This window comes from Babylonia areolata, chromosome 29 (genome assembly GCF_041734735.1).
Source record: "Babylonia areolata isolate BAREFJ2019XMU chromosome 29, ASM4173473v1, whole genome shotgun sequence".
Lineage (NCBI taxonomy): Eukaryota > Metazoa > Mollusca > Gastropoda > Neogastropoda > Buccinidae > Babylonia > Babylonia areolata.
In genome coordinates this window covers 2838600-2856099 of record NC_134904.1, presented here as the reverse complement: position 1 = coordinate 2856099, position 17500 = coordinate 2838600, and the positions used below count along the sequence as shown (strand labels likewise).

Sequence of the window (17500 nt, the reverse complement as noted above, 5' to 3'; positions counted from 1 at the left end):
GCTTAAGAAAGGAAGGTGAATGTGGATACGGTATTCGTAGAATTGCATGAAAGCTGAGATTTTTCAAGTTTCTACAGCTGATGGTAGGCCTACAGCGGAAATCAAAATAATTTTAATCAAAATCAGCTCATCAAGATGAATTTAAGGAACTACAACATGAACATATATGTTCGAACTGTTCTTTTTCTCTGGATGATTCAGACGAAAGAAGCCTGGTGTGGCCGCTTAGAAAGCGTTTCTGTAAGTCCACCACCTCCAGTCAACATGACTTCTGCTGAAGACCACCTCCTGAGAGGGAAATGCAAGGATCTGCGGGAGAGAAAGATTCGCTGTTTGAATATAAAATGCTTCCCTTGCTCACACCACAACTGTGCAATGGGCACATGCTGTCCGCAGGAACTGACGGAAGACACCAAGGACGCTGGCCAGTACACAGGATGCATGGAGGGCAAGCTGGTCGGCATTGTTCGCTGTCCTGATGACTGGCCACAGGATGACGACTTGCGCCAAGCATGTGAGAACGGCAGAAGCAGATACACTGGAGACGTGCCGGTTTCCGACATGACGAATGACGTGACGTTTCGAAACAAGGACTGTGCGGCCTGTCACGGGGTTCAGACGTACGTGTCATGGACCCAAAGGGTCACCTGTGATCACTTCCAGTACGTGTACATGGCGGTATCTGAGGAGGAACTGCTGGAGAAAGCCTCACAGAACGGGCCCACTTGCAAGATAGGTCATGATCCTCCAGATAATCTGCTGACCGAGAAGTGCGTGAAGTCTGGAATCAATTGGTATTCTCCGGAACCAATCCGCTCTTGCAATGTAACGGGACGGTGGGGACGCCATGATGCTGAAGTGGCTGACCGGTGTGTGCGATACACAGCTGTAAGCTTGCGTGTGCGTCATACACGTACTGGACAACTCTATCAGAACGTGTACTGTGCAGAATGTAATGGATTTCCTCCAGCAGTAGATTTTTGTATCGGAGATAGTGCATTTCAACCACCTCCTCCGCCTTTCACGCTGCTGTTGGGTCTGCAGGACTCCCCAGGACAGCACGCCCCTAGCATCGCCAGCAGATGTCCACAGGGCACCTGGCTGGATCCTGAGGTAGGTGGTTGTTCGTTTCGGTTTATTGTTTGTTTGTTTGATCGTTTTTTGTTTGTTTTTGTTTTGTTTTCGGGTTTTTTCCCACTGGGAGTGAAAGCATGATTATTGTGTCAGAGTGACTGGAGAGAAAAAAGTATTCACCCGTTTCTGAACAAAATCTACTTTTGATCCGATTTTTATTTCACATGTCAATTCGTATTTAAGTTGATAAGATTCTCTCTCTCTCTCTCTCTCTCTCTCTCTCTCTCTCTCTCTCTCTCTCTCTCTCTTTAGGGCAAAACGTGTGCTTCATTATACGTGCTGGTAAACGACGCATGAACCGGAAGACCAAATGCAAGTTTTAGTTCTTGGCATTCTAACATTTGAATTTGTTTGTCAAAAATATCTTAGAGATATACAAAGGTTAGTTAGTGTGGGCGGCTGTTTACCAATAATATTAAGAGAAAAAAAAATAAAAAAACGTCCTCGCTATGTCTGTAGACTGAGCATTGATGTCAACATAGATTTGCTGCCAGATAATGTTTCAAAAATTCATTGATGGTCTGAATCGCAGCTTTGCATTAATCTGAAAGTATGCATTCTATCTGGATTTAGGCCACTGGTTAAATGAGAGAATTTCTTTCATTATATAAGGGTAGTTATTGTATTGCATTTAGTCCCAGTTTTCATTGATACCTTTTCCGTGACAATGTGTATGATGTAAAAGAGTTATCCTCTTTCATGTTCTCTTCCATCTCTATGCAAACATCATCTGTATGTTTAACGATCACCACATTAATTTTCAAGATATATAAGTTAGGCATCAGTATTGAAAATCAAAACAATGCCATAACTGACTCTCGGGGAAGCCTATTTGCTTGTTTGTTTGTTTGTTTTTTGTTGTTGGTTTTTTGTTTTTGGTTTTTTGTTTTTTTTTGATTTTTTGTTTTTTGTTGTTTTTGTTGTTGTTTTGTTTTGTTTTTTTGGGGGGGTGGGGGGTCTTTTTTCTTTTTTTTTCCTTGTCCTTTTTTATTTTTATTTTTGTTGCTGTTGCTCGAATATGTAATAAGTTGTTTTTTTCAGAAATTAAAACACTATAGCAGCTAGCTAAAAAGATGATTACCACCACTTGGTAAATATTTCATCCTTGCCTTTCACACTAATTACTATAAAAACTTTGTCAAATCAACAAAATGATCAGCTTTGTTTTAGACTGAAAAAGATAAATGCAAAAACCATCAATCAGAAGTGCTTAGCACCAAACATAGAACATTACTTAAACACATAAAACATTACTTAAACACATAGAACATTACTTAAACACATAGAACATTACTTAAACACACAGAACATTACTTAAACGCATAAAACATTACTTAAACACATAGAACATTACTTAAACACATAAAAACAACAACAAAAAACAAAAACCCACACTTTCGTTTATGATTCAAAGTCGCGTGATCACAAATGGAAGAGCATTCCTTGTTCATTATTCCTCAGAAGAAGAATAATCGATAAATTAGGAGCAGATTCGTCCAGGAGCAGTATGTCAAAAGGCAACAGCCCCAGGAGGAATTCAAAGCTCACCAAAAGGCCCTGTGGACGTCAGCTCAATGAGCTCTGTTCAGGGGTAGAGACCCTGATCTGTAATGTCAGTCTAAAATTCTGGGGGCAAGCATTTTTGCTGCTTGAATTCTGCTGAAAACAATGCTGTCTTCCTTCTTCTGGATCAGAATGTTTTGTTATGCATTTTAACTTTTATTCCTTTGTTGCAAAATATGGCATAGTGACTGACTCTGTGGCGTATGTTAGCTTAGTGTGTTAGCTTTATTATTATTATTATCATCGGTGCCGTGAAAGAATATTCAGGGGGAAACTGGACGACACAAGAAGCTTTTGATTCATGTAAATTGTTAACACCCACCTGTGCTGTCCCGAAAGGAGCACACGTTCTATCATGAATTGCTGACACTGACTTGATCAATCACGAAATGCTACTCCAAAAACTGAAGACATATGGTATTGACAATAACTGCTTATGGTTCTTTAGGTCTTACTTAGAAAACAGCATTCAATCTGCCTATCCGCATGGTTATATATTTTTTTCCAAAAGGCATGTTCCAAGAGGAGTACCACAAGGGTCGAACTTAGGCCCTCTTATTTTCCTTGGATATCAATTATATACCTCTACACATTCGACATGCAATGTGTGATTTTTTGGGTAATGATACATCAATTCAGTGTGCTAGAAATAATTTTCACGAAAAAGTTATCTTCTGAATGTCATGCAAAATGGTGTGATACTAATGATATGGTCATTCACCTTGAAAAGACAGAATCCATGTTAATTTGTGCACGCCAGGAAATTCAGAACATGAAAGAAAACTCAATATATATTACAGAGATAACGCTATAAAATAGGTTGCTGAGCATGCGTTATCTGGCATTATGATTGACCAAAACCTCTCGTGGCAGGAACATATTCTTTATATTATTATACAGGTAACAGATCAGTTACTTTCTCGATGATTACTCTAGACGTGTATTTTTATTTTGCTTATATCCATATATCATCTCAGCTGTTGCTCGACGATTTGGGGTAAATGTTCTCTTTATTATTATTATTATTGTTATTATTATTATCAGTGGCGAGATGCAAAGTGTCATTTCATTCAAAATGGCGAAACAAAACATTTCGCACACCCACACTCTGTTCAATGGCTAGTGTCTTGCAAACATCTGATTACAGGCAAATCATCAACACTTTTTTTTGTTTGTTTGTTTGTTTTTTGAAAGACTCATGTTTGAACTTTCTAAAAACAATGATCACGCTGGATAATGAAATAAAAATCAATTTTTGCCCCCTGATGTCAGCAGGTCTCTATTTTTTTATGGTTAATTGTGCTGCTTAATGGTTTGACATACTTGTTTGTGCATGTGCATCTGATGGTTAGTATATTGCAATAACACCTTATTTCCATGGCGAATATTCTTCTTTCCAAATCCGCGGTGAAGATCCATGTCTCGCATGCAGACAGAAACACGGAATATGATAGTACACGCACGTGTTCTTTGAAGATGTTTTTTGTTTCGCCATAGGAGTTTTTTGTCTAGAAAATGTTGATGTCGTTTTTGTCCTTAGTCTCTGAAGATCACCTTGAAGGTTCTATATTTCTTTAAAGTGAAGGAGGGGTGTGTCATCGGGAAACATTTCGCGTTTTCATTTCACGAACGAACGTAAACATTTGACGGAAATGGAAGATACAACTGGTCCTCAGATGGATCCCCGCGGTACTCCCTGTTCGATGAATATAACGATTGTCGTTTTATCATTTCCTGTCATTGTTTTCTGCTGAAAAGAAAGGACTGTGTGAGTTAATCAAGGCGTTGATTTATCAACTGCTAATTTACATCGTAACAAGGGATGATTGATCAAAGGCTTTTTAAAAATCTATCAAGATCTGTTAATCAAAATTGTGTAGAAGAATCAAAATCGTGTAGAACACTGTCAGTAAGCTTCATGAGAACTGTATGAAAAGAATGATTCTCACGGAATCCCGAACGGTCATCTGGAATCAGTTTGTTGTTAAGAAGATAAAAATACAAAGATTTTTTGCAGGTGTTTTTCGACGTATGTGTGTGCGTAGAATCAGACGGGTTTGCTAACTGTTTCAGGGCCAGTGTAACAACGTGAGCTGTACAGCAGGCAAGGTGCTCTCCACGGAGAACAGCACGTGCACCACAGCTCTGCCCATGATCCAGGGTCTGGTCTATGACCTGCACATCACGCTCATCCCCAAGAACTCCGCCTCGCTCCCCGACACTGACTCTGCATGGGAGAGGTTCACACAACTGTTTCACAACATGCTGCAACAAAAGTTGAATCCTTCAAATATAGTAGATCTTAAAGTATATCCTTCCCTCATTGTAGACAGTAAGAGCAGAATCATGACACTGAAGGAAATGATAATACAAGGGTGGGTAGTGTCATCGGACACTGTGAGAAGAGACGAGTTGGAAGAGACGTGGGTGGACAACCTGCTGAGTGACTGGACTGTCGTGGATGAGGTCAACAACATCACCCTCACCTTCACCTTCGCTCATGCCGGTCAGTCTTCACAGGAGTCAAGTGACAGCCCAGCTTTCACTTCCTCAAACTTTGCGTTCAGAATTGACTGGGAGTTTCAGAAACGTTTTAAAATGGAAAACTTCCCTTTCCACCTGACCATTCCGCTGTCCCCTCTCCTGACGTGTCCTGCCGTCACGTTCACACAGTCACAGTTTGAAGTGGTACCTCCCCAGGGCATCGGGGCGATGCTGAAGGTTTACTTGAAGTTTGAAGGCTACTCTCCCATCCTGCTGCCGAACATCTCTCATGTCCAACTCAGAAATGGGTCTCTGCAGGTCTGTCTCTCTGTGCTGGAGCAGTTGTCTGAATACATCGGTCAGGGCCCAGTGGAGCAGGGGTCTTCTTTCTGGGAGTACGTGCTGAGCATGACGGTGATTCCTCTGTCCATGCTGTGTCTCCTCCTCATCCTGGTCGTATACTCCTTGCTTCCAGCACTGCGCACACTGCCCGGCCTCAACCTGATGGGCACGTGCTGCACTCTGCTGCTGGCCCAGCTGTTTCTGCTGCTGGCGGTGCATCGCCCGGTTCAAGGGGCCTGGTGTACCGCTCTGGGAATAGCGGTACACCTGTTCTGGTTGAGTACATTCTGCTGGACGTTCGTGTCCTCCTTTCACATGTTCCGCACCTTCTCGTCCAGCACGCGGACCTCCAGAAGAGAGGGCAGCCTGAGGCAGTTGGGGAAGCACGTGGCCGCCACCAGTGTGGTTCCGGGCGTGGTGGTGGGCGTGGTGGTGGCGGTGTCGTTGCTGACGTCCAACGGGCAGTCCATCGGCTACAGCGCCGTCACCTGCTACCTCAGCTCCCCCTGGCTGGTGGGGATGGCGGTCGTAGCGCCGCTGGGCGTCATCGTCGTCGTCAACGTCGTTCTGTTCGTGCTGACGGTGCGCCGCATCCAGCAGGTGGTCAGTCTGAAGGCGCGGGCAGAGAGCGACACGGAGAGCGGCCAGCAGCACGTCAAGGCCTGCTTCCGCCTGTCCCTGCTGACGGGCGCCACCTGGGCCCTGTCCATTGTGGCGGAGAGTCTGGCGCTGCCGTGGCTGAGGGCCGTCTCCGTGCTGGTCAACGGCGGTCAGGGGGTGGTGGTGCTGCTGTCCTACCTGACCACTCGCCGCGTGCTGTCCATGCTGGCTGACAGGTGCGGGTGTGGGCACACCCTGCAGGGTCACACCTCCTCTGCTGTCACCTCCTCCACCACTGGTAGCTCTCGCCCCGCCTCCACCTCCTCATCCCGGTCCACCTACGCCCCCTCCTCCACCCACACCCCCTCCCCTGACACCCCCAGCAAGACTGATACCAACGCTGGGGTTGAATGATAAGGATGATCATCATCACAACAACAAGAATAATGATAGCAATAATGATATCAATAACAGCAACAGCAAGAACAGACAAAAGCAATGATAATGATAATAATAATGGTGATTAAGGTATTTTAGTATATAGATAGCACGAAACATTATTGCAGACACAAATCAAAGCACATTGATACCTGTCATTCTCATGCTTGCATAATTCAGAGGGATGAACTGGGGGGAAAAAAACACGCACACACAGACACACACACACACAGACACACACACACACACACACACACACACACACACACACACACACACACACACACACACACACACACACACACACACACAAACCAATCAACTTATGAAATCACGTAAACAGAAAGCTGGAGGAACTGAACGCTGGAATGGAAGGGGTTATTTAAAATTTAAAAAATAAAGAAGTGTTTGGGGCCAGGCTTGGAAGACCCGAGTGCGGAGATGTGGGTGATCTCCTTCCATGTGCAGGGAGAAAGAATGGCGGCCCACTGTGGAGGGTTTGAACCCAGGAACACGGAAACAGTGGTTCTGAAGCTGAGTGCAGTGAGCGAAATGTGCTGCAGAGGTGAAGGCCAAGAATCAGAATGGGGCAGTTTCGGTTTCAGTTTCTTAAGGAGGCGGCATTGCGTTCGGACAAACCCATACACGCTACAACACATCTACTAGGCAGATGTCCCACCGGTAGCATAACCAAACGCGCTTTGTCAGGCAGTCAGTGCATGCACATATATTTGTATTTGTATTTCTTTTTATCACAACAGATTTCTCTGTGTGAAATTCCGGCTGCTGTCCCCCAGGGAGAGCGCGTCGCTACACTACAGCGCCACCCATTTTTTTTGTATTTTTCCTGCATGCAGTTTTATTTGTTTTTCCTATCGATGTAGATTTTTCTACAGAATTTTGCCAGGAACAACCCTTTTGTTGCCGTGGGTTCTTTTACGTGCGCTAAGTGCATGCTGCACACGGGACCTCGGTTTATCGTCTCATCCGAATGACTAGCGTCCAGACCACCACTCAAGGTCTAGTGGAGGGGGAGAAAATATCGGCGGCTGAACCGTGATTCGAACCAGCGCGCTCAGATTCTCTCGCTTCCTAGGCGGACGCGTTACCTCTAGGCCATCACTCCACATGTTTGTGTGTCTATCAGAGTGGATTCCTTCTGCAGAATTTTGCTAGAGGACAACACTCTGATTGCCATGGGTTCTTTTTTCAGCGCGCCAAGTGCGTGCGGTTCACGGGACTCACGGGTTTATCGGCTCACGGGTTTATCGTATCATCCGAATGACAAGACGCTCAGTTCGATTTTCCTGTCAAACTTGGGCGAGAGCGGGATTCGAACTGAATCCACACCCTGACGGACTCTGTATTGGCAGATGAGCGTCTTAACCATTCAGCCACCTCCCTCCTCGAGGAAGAGACGAAGACCTTGTACTGTCCAGCTCTCCCTCCGGTACACACCCTACAACATCTTTCATGATTGCCCCTCACCTGTGATGACTCGTTGTCACACCTGGCTTAAATGACGGGGTGGATCTGAAGGACAAGCTGTGTGGGGGGGGGGGGGGGGAGGGGGGGGGGGGGGTTGCCGTGTGGATCACGTCTTTATTGTTTGGTTTGAATCACACCTGTTCGTTTTTCGTTGAATCATATTTCGTCGTTCCATCGTTCATGTAACTCCCGTGGGATGCCTGGGGTCTTTCAGTATAAACAGCATCCCCGCCTTGGCAATTCTTGGCAAGAAATTTCCTCTTTTCTAATGCTCTCTTTATTTATGACTTTTTTTTTCTCTCTCTCTTGTCTGTTTTATCTTCATTCCCAGTCCATTCCTTTGTTGTTGTTTTTCAGCAGGATTCAACATGGTTGTTTGTTGTTGTTGTTGTTTCTGTATTTGTATTTCTTTTTATCACAACAGATTTCTCTGTGTGAAATTCGGGCTGCTGTCCCCTGGGAGAGCGTGTCGCTACACTACAGCGCCACCCATTTTTTTGTATTTTTTCCTGCGTGCAGTTTTATTTGTTTTTCCTATCGAAGTGGGTTTTTCTACAGAATTTTGCCAGGAACAACACTTTTGTTGCCGCGGGTTCTTTTACGTGCGCTAAGTGCATGCTGCACACGGGACCTCGGTTTATCGTCTCATCCGAATGACTAGCGTTCAGACCACCATTCCAGGTCTAGTGGAGGGGGGAGAAAATATCGGCGGCTGAGCCGTGATTCGAACCAGCGCGCTCAGATTCTCTCGCTTCCTAGGCGGACGTGTTACCTCTAGGCCATCACTCCACACTCCATTGTTTTGTTTTGTTTTTCTCTCTCTTTTCCGTAGTCGTTGATGTTCTGTGCTGTTTGGTGAATAAGTTGTGATACTGTGATCACTGGATGGACACCAGCTGTCCATTTCACTCTGCAGTGTTGTTTGCCTATATTGTGGCCTTTCTTATGTATTTTTTTGCGTGTCTTTGAAGTATCTTTTCCCATCCTTTTAAAATATTCTTTGTGATCTAGGGTGTATGTGTGGGTGTGAGTGTACGTGTGTGTCTGTCAGTCTGTCTGTGTATCTGTTTTTCTTTCTCTGTGTGCCTGTGTATGAAAATGTCTATGTATGTGTGTGTATGTGTGCGTGTGTGTGTCTGTGTCTATGTGTGTGTTCTTCAGTTTAACGTCTATCCACATTCTGTGATTTTAGACGATTGTGTGTGTGTGTGTGTTCGTGTGCGCGCGTGTGTGTGTGTGTGTGTGTGCGTGTTGTTGTTGTTGTCGTTGTGTGTATTATGCTATCCATCACACAGTGCACCTTTCCTGTAGTTCCTGTGTCAAGTTTCATTCACGTTCTATGTTTCGCTTCTGTTTTTCAAGTCAACATTTTTTTTTGGGGGGGTTTGTCTTTAACTTTCGTGTGCTTACTTTCAGGATTTAGTTTTCATCTTTATATAGACTTTGTTGTGGTACTTGTATCCAACTCGGAAGCATTTCCTCTCACGTGTATACTTAAAACACTTGAAACAACCATTACCATGCACATACCTGTGTATCAACAAAGCAAAAAAGATTAATCAAAAGTCTCGCGTTTTTTAAAAAACAAAAAATGTTTAATTCATGTCAAAAATACTTATTAATGTGTTACTGTTGTTCTTTTTGTGTGTGTAGGAATTACGTGGCTTGCCCATTAAAATCTATTTACACCCTTATTTGTGTGTGGCATCATGATGTATATGTGTATGAATGGCGTCTGTGTGTGTGTGTGTGTGTGTGTGTGTGTGTGTGTGTGTGTGTGTGTGTGTGTTTGAGGGCACACACGCGTACGCATTCGTGTGTATGTATGTATGTATAAATGTATATATATATATATATGCGTGTGTGTGTGTGTGTGTTTGAGGGCACACACGCATACGCATTCGTCTTCTTCTTCTTTTCGGTCGCACTTGTCACAGAGTCAGGCTGGCCTGCGAGACAAATGTCGTAGTGGCTTCCAGGTCTTGTCTGCAGCCGTAGAGCTTGGTGCGTAGTGGGGTCGCTTCTGGCCACACGGTGTCTCTCAGTCCCTGGTGGAGGGGACAAGTCTGCAGAACATGTTCTGGTGTTTGGTCTTCAAGACCACAGGGACAGGTCTGTGATGGTGCCAGCTTCAGCTTCTTGAACATGTGCGCGTTGAGGCGGCAGTGTCCTGTGCGTAAGCGCATAATTGCTACCTGCTGCCAGCGTTCAAGCTCGTGATATGCATCCCTTGTGGCTTGTGGTCGCAGTGCTGCCTTCACGAGGGTCTTCTTTTCAGCGAAGCTAACACTGTTGTTTGGTTGATACGCATTCGTGTGTATGTATGTATGTATAAGTGTGTATATATCTATATATATATATATATATATATGTGTGTGTGTGTGTGTGTGTGTGTGTGTGTGTGTGTGTGTGTGTGTGTGATATTGCTTAGAATTGCAAAGCTTCAGTGATAGATAAGTATTATACAATATATACGAAAAATAAACAGAGAAAAGATGGCGGATGGCTGAGCCGTGGCTGTGTCGGGCTCCCTGAATTTTCACTGTTTTTGACGTGTATTCTGCGGCCTACAGCTACTGTGTACTGTGATGGGTTTGTGAACACGTTACTGGTATTTTGGACTTTGAACAGGTGCCTTATTTCAATGGTATTTCAATAGTTCACAATTCATGTTCAGAACTTCGTTGTAGACATTTACTTCTTTTTTTTGTCAGGATAATTTTTTTTTCATGACAACAGGCACTTGCAATATATTACCATTATTATTACTGCTCGAAACATTACTGTAAGTTGTATATTTCGAACCAACTCTGATCGCTCATTCGAGAACACAATTCATGTGCCTATGTGCCTGAAATGTCTATGTGCATGAACTGCATGTTAGTAACTGTCAGGACATGTCAACATGCGGACATGCTTCTGTAAAACCCGTGCAAAATCCTCGTGTTGAATTGGATTTTCTGATGTGTTGACACTGTCAAGTGTTAACACTTAGCACTTGACACTTGACTCGAACACACAATCTTACTGGCTCTTGCCGTGATTTCTTTTGATTTGTTTCGATTTGTCGTGTTTAAACACAACGCAATATATCAGCACCACGTCAATGAACAGAACTTCCATATGACTAAGGAGGGTAGCAAACGTCCTGCCTCTTCCCTCTAACTGACCACGCTGAATGAAAGAGACCGTGTGCTGATACATCCTTTGTGGAGTCTGACGGTGACAGCACTATCATAGACCCCTGTTACCTGTCCAGCACCTTGCTGGAGTCTTCACGCCCAGACAACCCCACTCAGTCAAGTATGTCGTACGCTGAGAAGTGCGCTAATTGGAGAGGAAGTAAAGGCGGCTATGGTAGACCCTGTTGTTCTGGAACTACTGTCCAAGGCTGTTGCTGCCCAGGTGACCAGTCAGCTCCGCAAGGAGATCGTGGGGCTGAGGGAGCAGCTGGAGGCCAAGGACCGGGAGATCAAAGTACTCCACGATCAGCTGGACTCCTGGGAACAGTACGGTCGCCGCAACAACGTCCACATCAGCTCTATCCTTGAGGCTGCTGGGGAGAATACAGACGCCATCGTCCAGACCGTGGCGAAAGCAGTTGGAGTGGACATACCAGACCACGCCATTGGCCGCAGTCACAGAGTGGGCCGTGAGGGCTCTGTCTGACCGCGCAGTGCTGGTCAGGTTCACGTCCTACAAGTTGAAACAGGCACTGATGAAAGCGAGAAGCGGGCTGAGCAAGGTGGACGGGCGACAGCTGTTCTCATCGCTGGACTGGCCGTCTCTCCCTGCCACAGGATCAAAGGCAGCTGCCGGTTCCAGCACACCGCGTCCTTCTTCTGCTCCTCCTCGTAGAATCTTCTTCAATGAAGACCTGACGAGGATTCGAGCTGACGTGGCTAGGAGAGCCAGGATGCTGAAGAAAGCCAGCAAGATCAGTGACACCTGGTGTAGGGGCGGCATTATAACAAGGGAAACGATGTGCATCAGGTTACATGCCCACAACAAATTGACGCTTTGGGTTAAAACAGATAATCAATCCAGTTGTCTGCCTAACTGTGAATGAATAACAATCCCTTCATGCACCATTATCTCTTTATGTTTGTCATGAAACTCGTCTACTAGCACAACCAAGACAGTTCGAACCTAGGGTTTTGGAAGAAAGGGGGGTGGGGATTGGAAATGTAAAATATGGATTTGGGAAAATCAGTTCTAAATAAGTATTAAGATAAATAAATAAATAAATAAATAAAAAGATGTGAGGGGGAGCCTGGAAAGAAGCGAGAACATGCGCCCACATTACTACGACGTTGGTATATTCATCAAGACTTACATACAGAAACCACGTGTACATCAAATAATTCTCACTGGCCCACAAATGGACCAAGGAAACCATTGTTTCGTATTTTGTATCCGTACTTATTCACCATAGTTATTTACTCATTGCTTGTATTAACAAAAAGTTTAACAATCCTTACTTGTCATTCAACCATTTACATATATAATGTACTTATTACATAACCATCTATCAACACCTTGTGTACTTTAACAACTCGTATATGTGTGCACGAACGTATAAAAACACGGTACAACACAAGGGACACTATAATATATTTCTTACATGCTTTGCACGTCAGCTCCGGACAGTTGTTAGAGGTCGTACAAGCATGGTCTACTCGAAATGGAAACTAAGCGTAAACATTTGCGTTTGTTGAGGCGGGTACATTACGCTCACGAACCTAGCTGTAAATCCAGCGTTTTCGGTCGCCGATGACATAATTTATGAAGCCAAACATTGGCTAACAAACTTGGTGTATTTGAAACCGAATGCTTGTGACAAGGCTATCCATGTTTTGCACTTTCAGCGATTATTTTCTTTCTTTCTGTCCGTGATTTAACTACGGGTTCAAAAAGATTTGCCGAGTACTTCAATAATTCCTGTAATTGACACAAGCTGACTTTCCTTGCTTTGTGTGTGTGCGTGCGTATGTGCGCTCTTGTGTGTGTGTGTGTGTGTGTGTGTGTGTGTGTGTGTGTGTGTGTGTGTGTGCTTTTCTATATTCGGTAAGACGTACACTGACTTGACATATATTTCTTTTTGTCCACCTGAGGGAGGACGCGCTAGCTGATTTCACGTACAGTGGGCTGACAGTGTCGTGACGGCATGCGCGTCTTTCTTCCCACGCGTCACTGGGCAGTGTGCCACGAACTTTGATTGTGAGAATAGGAGAGAGAGTGTGTGTGCGTGTGTGTGCGTGTGTGTGTGTGTGTGTGTGTGTGTGTGTGTGAGTGAGTGAGTGTGTGCATCTACATATGCATGTATGTGAGAGGGGGAAGGTAACAGGTGAATATGATTGCGACTGATTACGCGCAATGGAACTGCCGCAGAAAACGGTACTGGAACGTAAGACGACTACATGCCTAATGTTATTGTTGTTGTTATTATTATTATTACCATCATCATTATTATAACAATAGCTATATATTATCATTATTGATTGTTTTCGTTACACACATTATGTACAGCTATGAATGGGCGTGCATGCTGGCACCCGTGCCCGTATTTGAGTGCACGGGTTTTCATGGGTGCTTGCGTTCCCCCGTGCGTATGAGTGAGTGTGTGGATGAGCCTTGCATTAACTATCCAATGACATCCAGAGATGTTCCCTCTTACGATCATACTGTGGCTCTGTATGTCCACTGTATGCGATCTGTGTTTTAATTCATGACAGTTTGATTCATGACAGACTGTTATGTGGGTCCATGCTTAAAAATGTTTTAATGTACTGCATACGCGCGCGGGCATGACTTAAGTATTTACCTGCGGAGTGTGCCTTGTATATTATAACATGGATACCACAGCTACATTGTCGGTGTCGGTGTGCGCGCGCGTGCGTCAGTGTGTTTGTCAGTGCGAATGATTAGATGAACATCATACAGCAAGGATTGCCCGCAAGCGTATTTAATTATGCGCTTCGAGCCGCAAGGTAAGCGACGTATCAATGCATATTACTATTTTGTTATTCTATTTCGTTTTTTAACAAGCGGAACAGTAGCCTGGTGGTAGGTAACACGTCCACCTAGGAAGCGAGAGAATCCTTGGGTACCAGTATTATCTTCCCCTCCACTAGACCTTGAGTGCTGACGGTCTGGACACTAGTCAATCAGATGAGACGATAAACCAAGGTCCCTTCTGCAGCATGCACTTCGCGCACATAAAACAACCCATAACAAAAGCCGGGCAGGGTTGTCACTGGCAAAATATTGTAGAAAAATCCACTTCGATAGTAAATCAAGCAAAAATCAATGGTGCTTTCCTATGGAGACGCGCTCTTCACGGAGAAAGCCCAAATATCATGCAGAGAAATATAATCTGTTGTGACAAAAAAAAGTGATACAATTCACTCAACAAGACCTCAACACCACCACCACCACCACATCAACAAGACTGACCCTTCGTTCCAGTGCAGACCCGTGTGTTTATTAGAAAACAGACACCCCAGACAAACCTCTCCGTGGTTTCATAGAGCCAAGCGCAACAACAAACCCACAGAACCTCAAGCAATGTACACAGATACCGTAATTCTTGGACCCACGCGCGCAATACACTTCGAGAGGTACCAAGTCTCGTTGTCGGCCTCACGTCACTGCGCGTGACTTCCCGGTGTGCACGTGATCTCGACCACGTGAGAAACGATGTTCGATGGAGTGGGGGAAGTCTTCACGTTAATTTACACACTGTGCTGCATGCTTCGCCCCTTCCGGAACTGAGAACACAAAAGTGAAATATTCTATTTTAATCGCCTTTTTCATTTATCAATCATCTTTCTTCAAGGTCTCAGTGAAAAGACATTCATCAGCTCTTGTAAACAGAACAATGTTGTAACAAGTGACACGCATTTTAAATTAACAAAGAATTGATGACACTTAGCTGAGTATCACAGTTTGTGACAAATCAACATAACGGAAAAGCCAAATCATTTGAAGAGGTCCATAGAATTATGGATCACAACACTACTCAATACGTTCCCTCTACACTGATAAACGCCATATAGTAACGCATAATATATACAAAAGTTAATCTTACCGTGGCTCAAATTTTACACACAAAACTTATCTTATGAAATGTACACACACACACACACACACACACACACACACACACACGCACGCACGCACACACACACACACACACACACACACACACACACACACACACACACACACAGAAAGAGAGAGAGATGAGGGTGTGGATGGATGTATGGATTGGTGCGTGGGTGGGTGGGTGGTTGTGTGAACGAATGTATATATGTATAGGCGGGAGATGGACGGATGGATGGACAAATACATACCTTTAGCCTCTGTAGTACTGAGTGGGTATGTAATTCTTGGTTATTCGAACCCCAGGCTGCACATAAGACTGAGCTGCACAACCAAGAGTAAGTGTTTGTCTCCTTCACTTATTGAGCTCCAAAACATTCGTAAGTCTCTCATTCATATCATTACCATTTCCTCTAGAAATTTGCAATACGTTACAATATTTACATATTCATAAACGGGCGCACGCACTCATGCACTCACGCGGACACTCACACGCACGCCAACCGACGTACGCACAGACACACGCACACACTACAGAGAAGGAGAGAGGGGGAGAGGAGAGTGGTTGTGGGACAGAAAGAAAATACAACCCACACATACACATTAAACACAGTTCTCCTACACACGCACGCTCACGTTTATAAATGTGTGCGTCGAAGGAATTTTCTTGTCATTACATTCACAATGATACAATATAAATAATACTGTATGTCATAACGAACAGATAACGCAAAGAAACGCAACGAACAAATACAGTGGAATGCAAACCAATGCTTCAAAATGCAAAGCTGTACGATAAATGCAATGCATTGCATAACAACATAATACAATACAAATGATACAACTAAACAAAACAGTATAGTGGTGCGATACCATGCAAAACAGTGCATCACAATGCAATGCACTGCATAACCACACAATACAATACAAATGATACAACTAAACAAAACAGTATAGTGGTGCGATACCATGCAAAACAGTGCATCACAATGCAATGCACTGCATAACAACATAATACAATACAAATGATACAACTAAACAAAACAGTATAGTGGTGCGATACCATGTAAAACAGTGCATCACAATGCAATGCACTGCATAACAACATAATACAATACAAATGATACAACTAAACAAAACAGTATAGTGGTGCAATACCATGTAAAACAGTGCATCACAATGCAATGCATTGCATAACAACACAATACAATACAAATGATACAACTAAACAAAACAATATAGTGGTGCAATACCATGTAAAACAGTGCATCACAATGCAATGCATTGCATAACAACACAATACAATACAAATGATACAACTAAACAAAACAATATAGTGGTGCAATACCATGCAAAACAGTGCATCACAATGCAATGCGAAGCGAGACAACACGGTAGAAACTTACACTGCAAAACAACACCGCACAATGCAAAGAATACGACGATACTTGGCATTTCCATGCAAGACAAAGAACTTATGATACAATGTAAAGCAATGATTGTATTATTACAATGCAACGGAAAACACAATAATACATATCCAGAAAAAAACGACACCTAAATTCCCTGGTGATATAATGCAATGTTACAGGATGCAAAACAGCGCAATGTGATGCAACGCAATACAATGACGGCGCAGCAGCCTAGTGGTTAAAGCGCTGGACTGTTTTGATTATTATTTTTGTTCATGCGGTTTGCATACTGTGCATTTTAATGGCAGATTTCAGTCAGCTATGCCCATTTAAGCGGCCTGTTAAACAAACAGCTGTTTGCAAAGCGCTTAGAGTTTAGTCTCTGACCAAAAGACACTATATAAGTATCACTGTAAGAAGTATTGAGCGTCACTGGCTTGGAGTTGTAATTTTGGGGTGTGTTTCGTTTTTCTTTTATCCTTGCGTTTTTTCTTCTGTGCCAGTCTCCATCTTTCATTCTTCTTTGCCCATCTGTTGTCCATTTACACTGATTTGCTTTTTTGATCATCATTATTGTCTCTTTTTTTTTCTTTAATTTCATTTATTTAAGAAAAACATTTTGATTCATTTATTGATTGATTGTTTTTTGTTTGTTTTTTGTTTTCTGAGCGCTTAGAGTTGATTTCATCAAGGTTTTGCGCCTCATAATTACCATAATTATTATTATTATTATTATTATCATCTTTATTTATTTACCTTTTTTTATCTTTTTTTTTCTCAAGGCCTGACTAAGCGCGTTGGGTTACGCTGCTGGTCAGGCATCTGCTTGGCAGATTTGGTGTAGCGTATATGGATTTGACCGAACGCAGTGACGCCTCCTTGAGCTACTGATACTGATACTGATACTGCTGGACTTTCACTCTGAGGGTCCCGAG

The 17500-nt window shown here is 43.6% G+C and overlaps 1 protein-coding gene across 3 annotated transcripts in view; it reads right to left on the bottom strand.

Moving 5' to 3' along the window:
* Positions 1 to 14511: 14511 nt before the first annotated feature.
* The window catches only part of LOC143274977 (uncharacterized), a 13914-nt gene continuing 10925 nt past the window's right edge, over positions 14512 to 17500 (bottom strand). For all 3 annotated transcript variants that reach the window (XM_076579008.1, XM_076579006.1, XM_076579007.1), the window contains 2 exons: positions 15405 to 15477; positions 14512 to 14819 (listed from right to left, as the gene is read on the bottom strand). In XM_076579008.1, the coding sequence (XP_076435123.1) occupies positions 15407 to 15477 (71 nt within the window). In that variant the 3' untranslated portion in view covers positions 14512 to 14819; positions 15405 to 15406. The remainder of the gene's footprint in view (positions 14820 to 15404; positions 15478 to 17500) is intronic.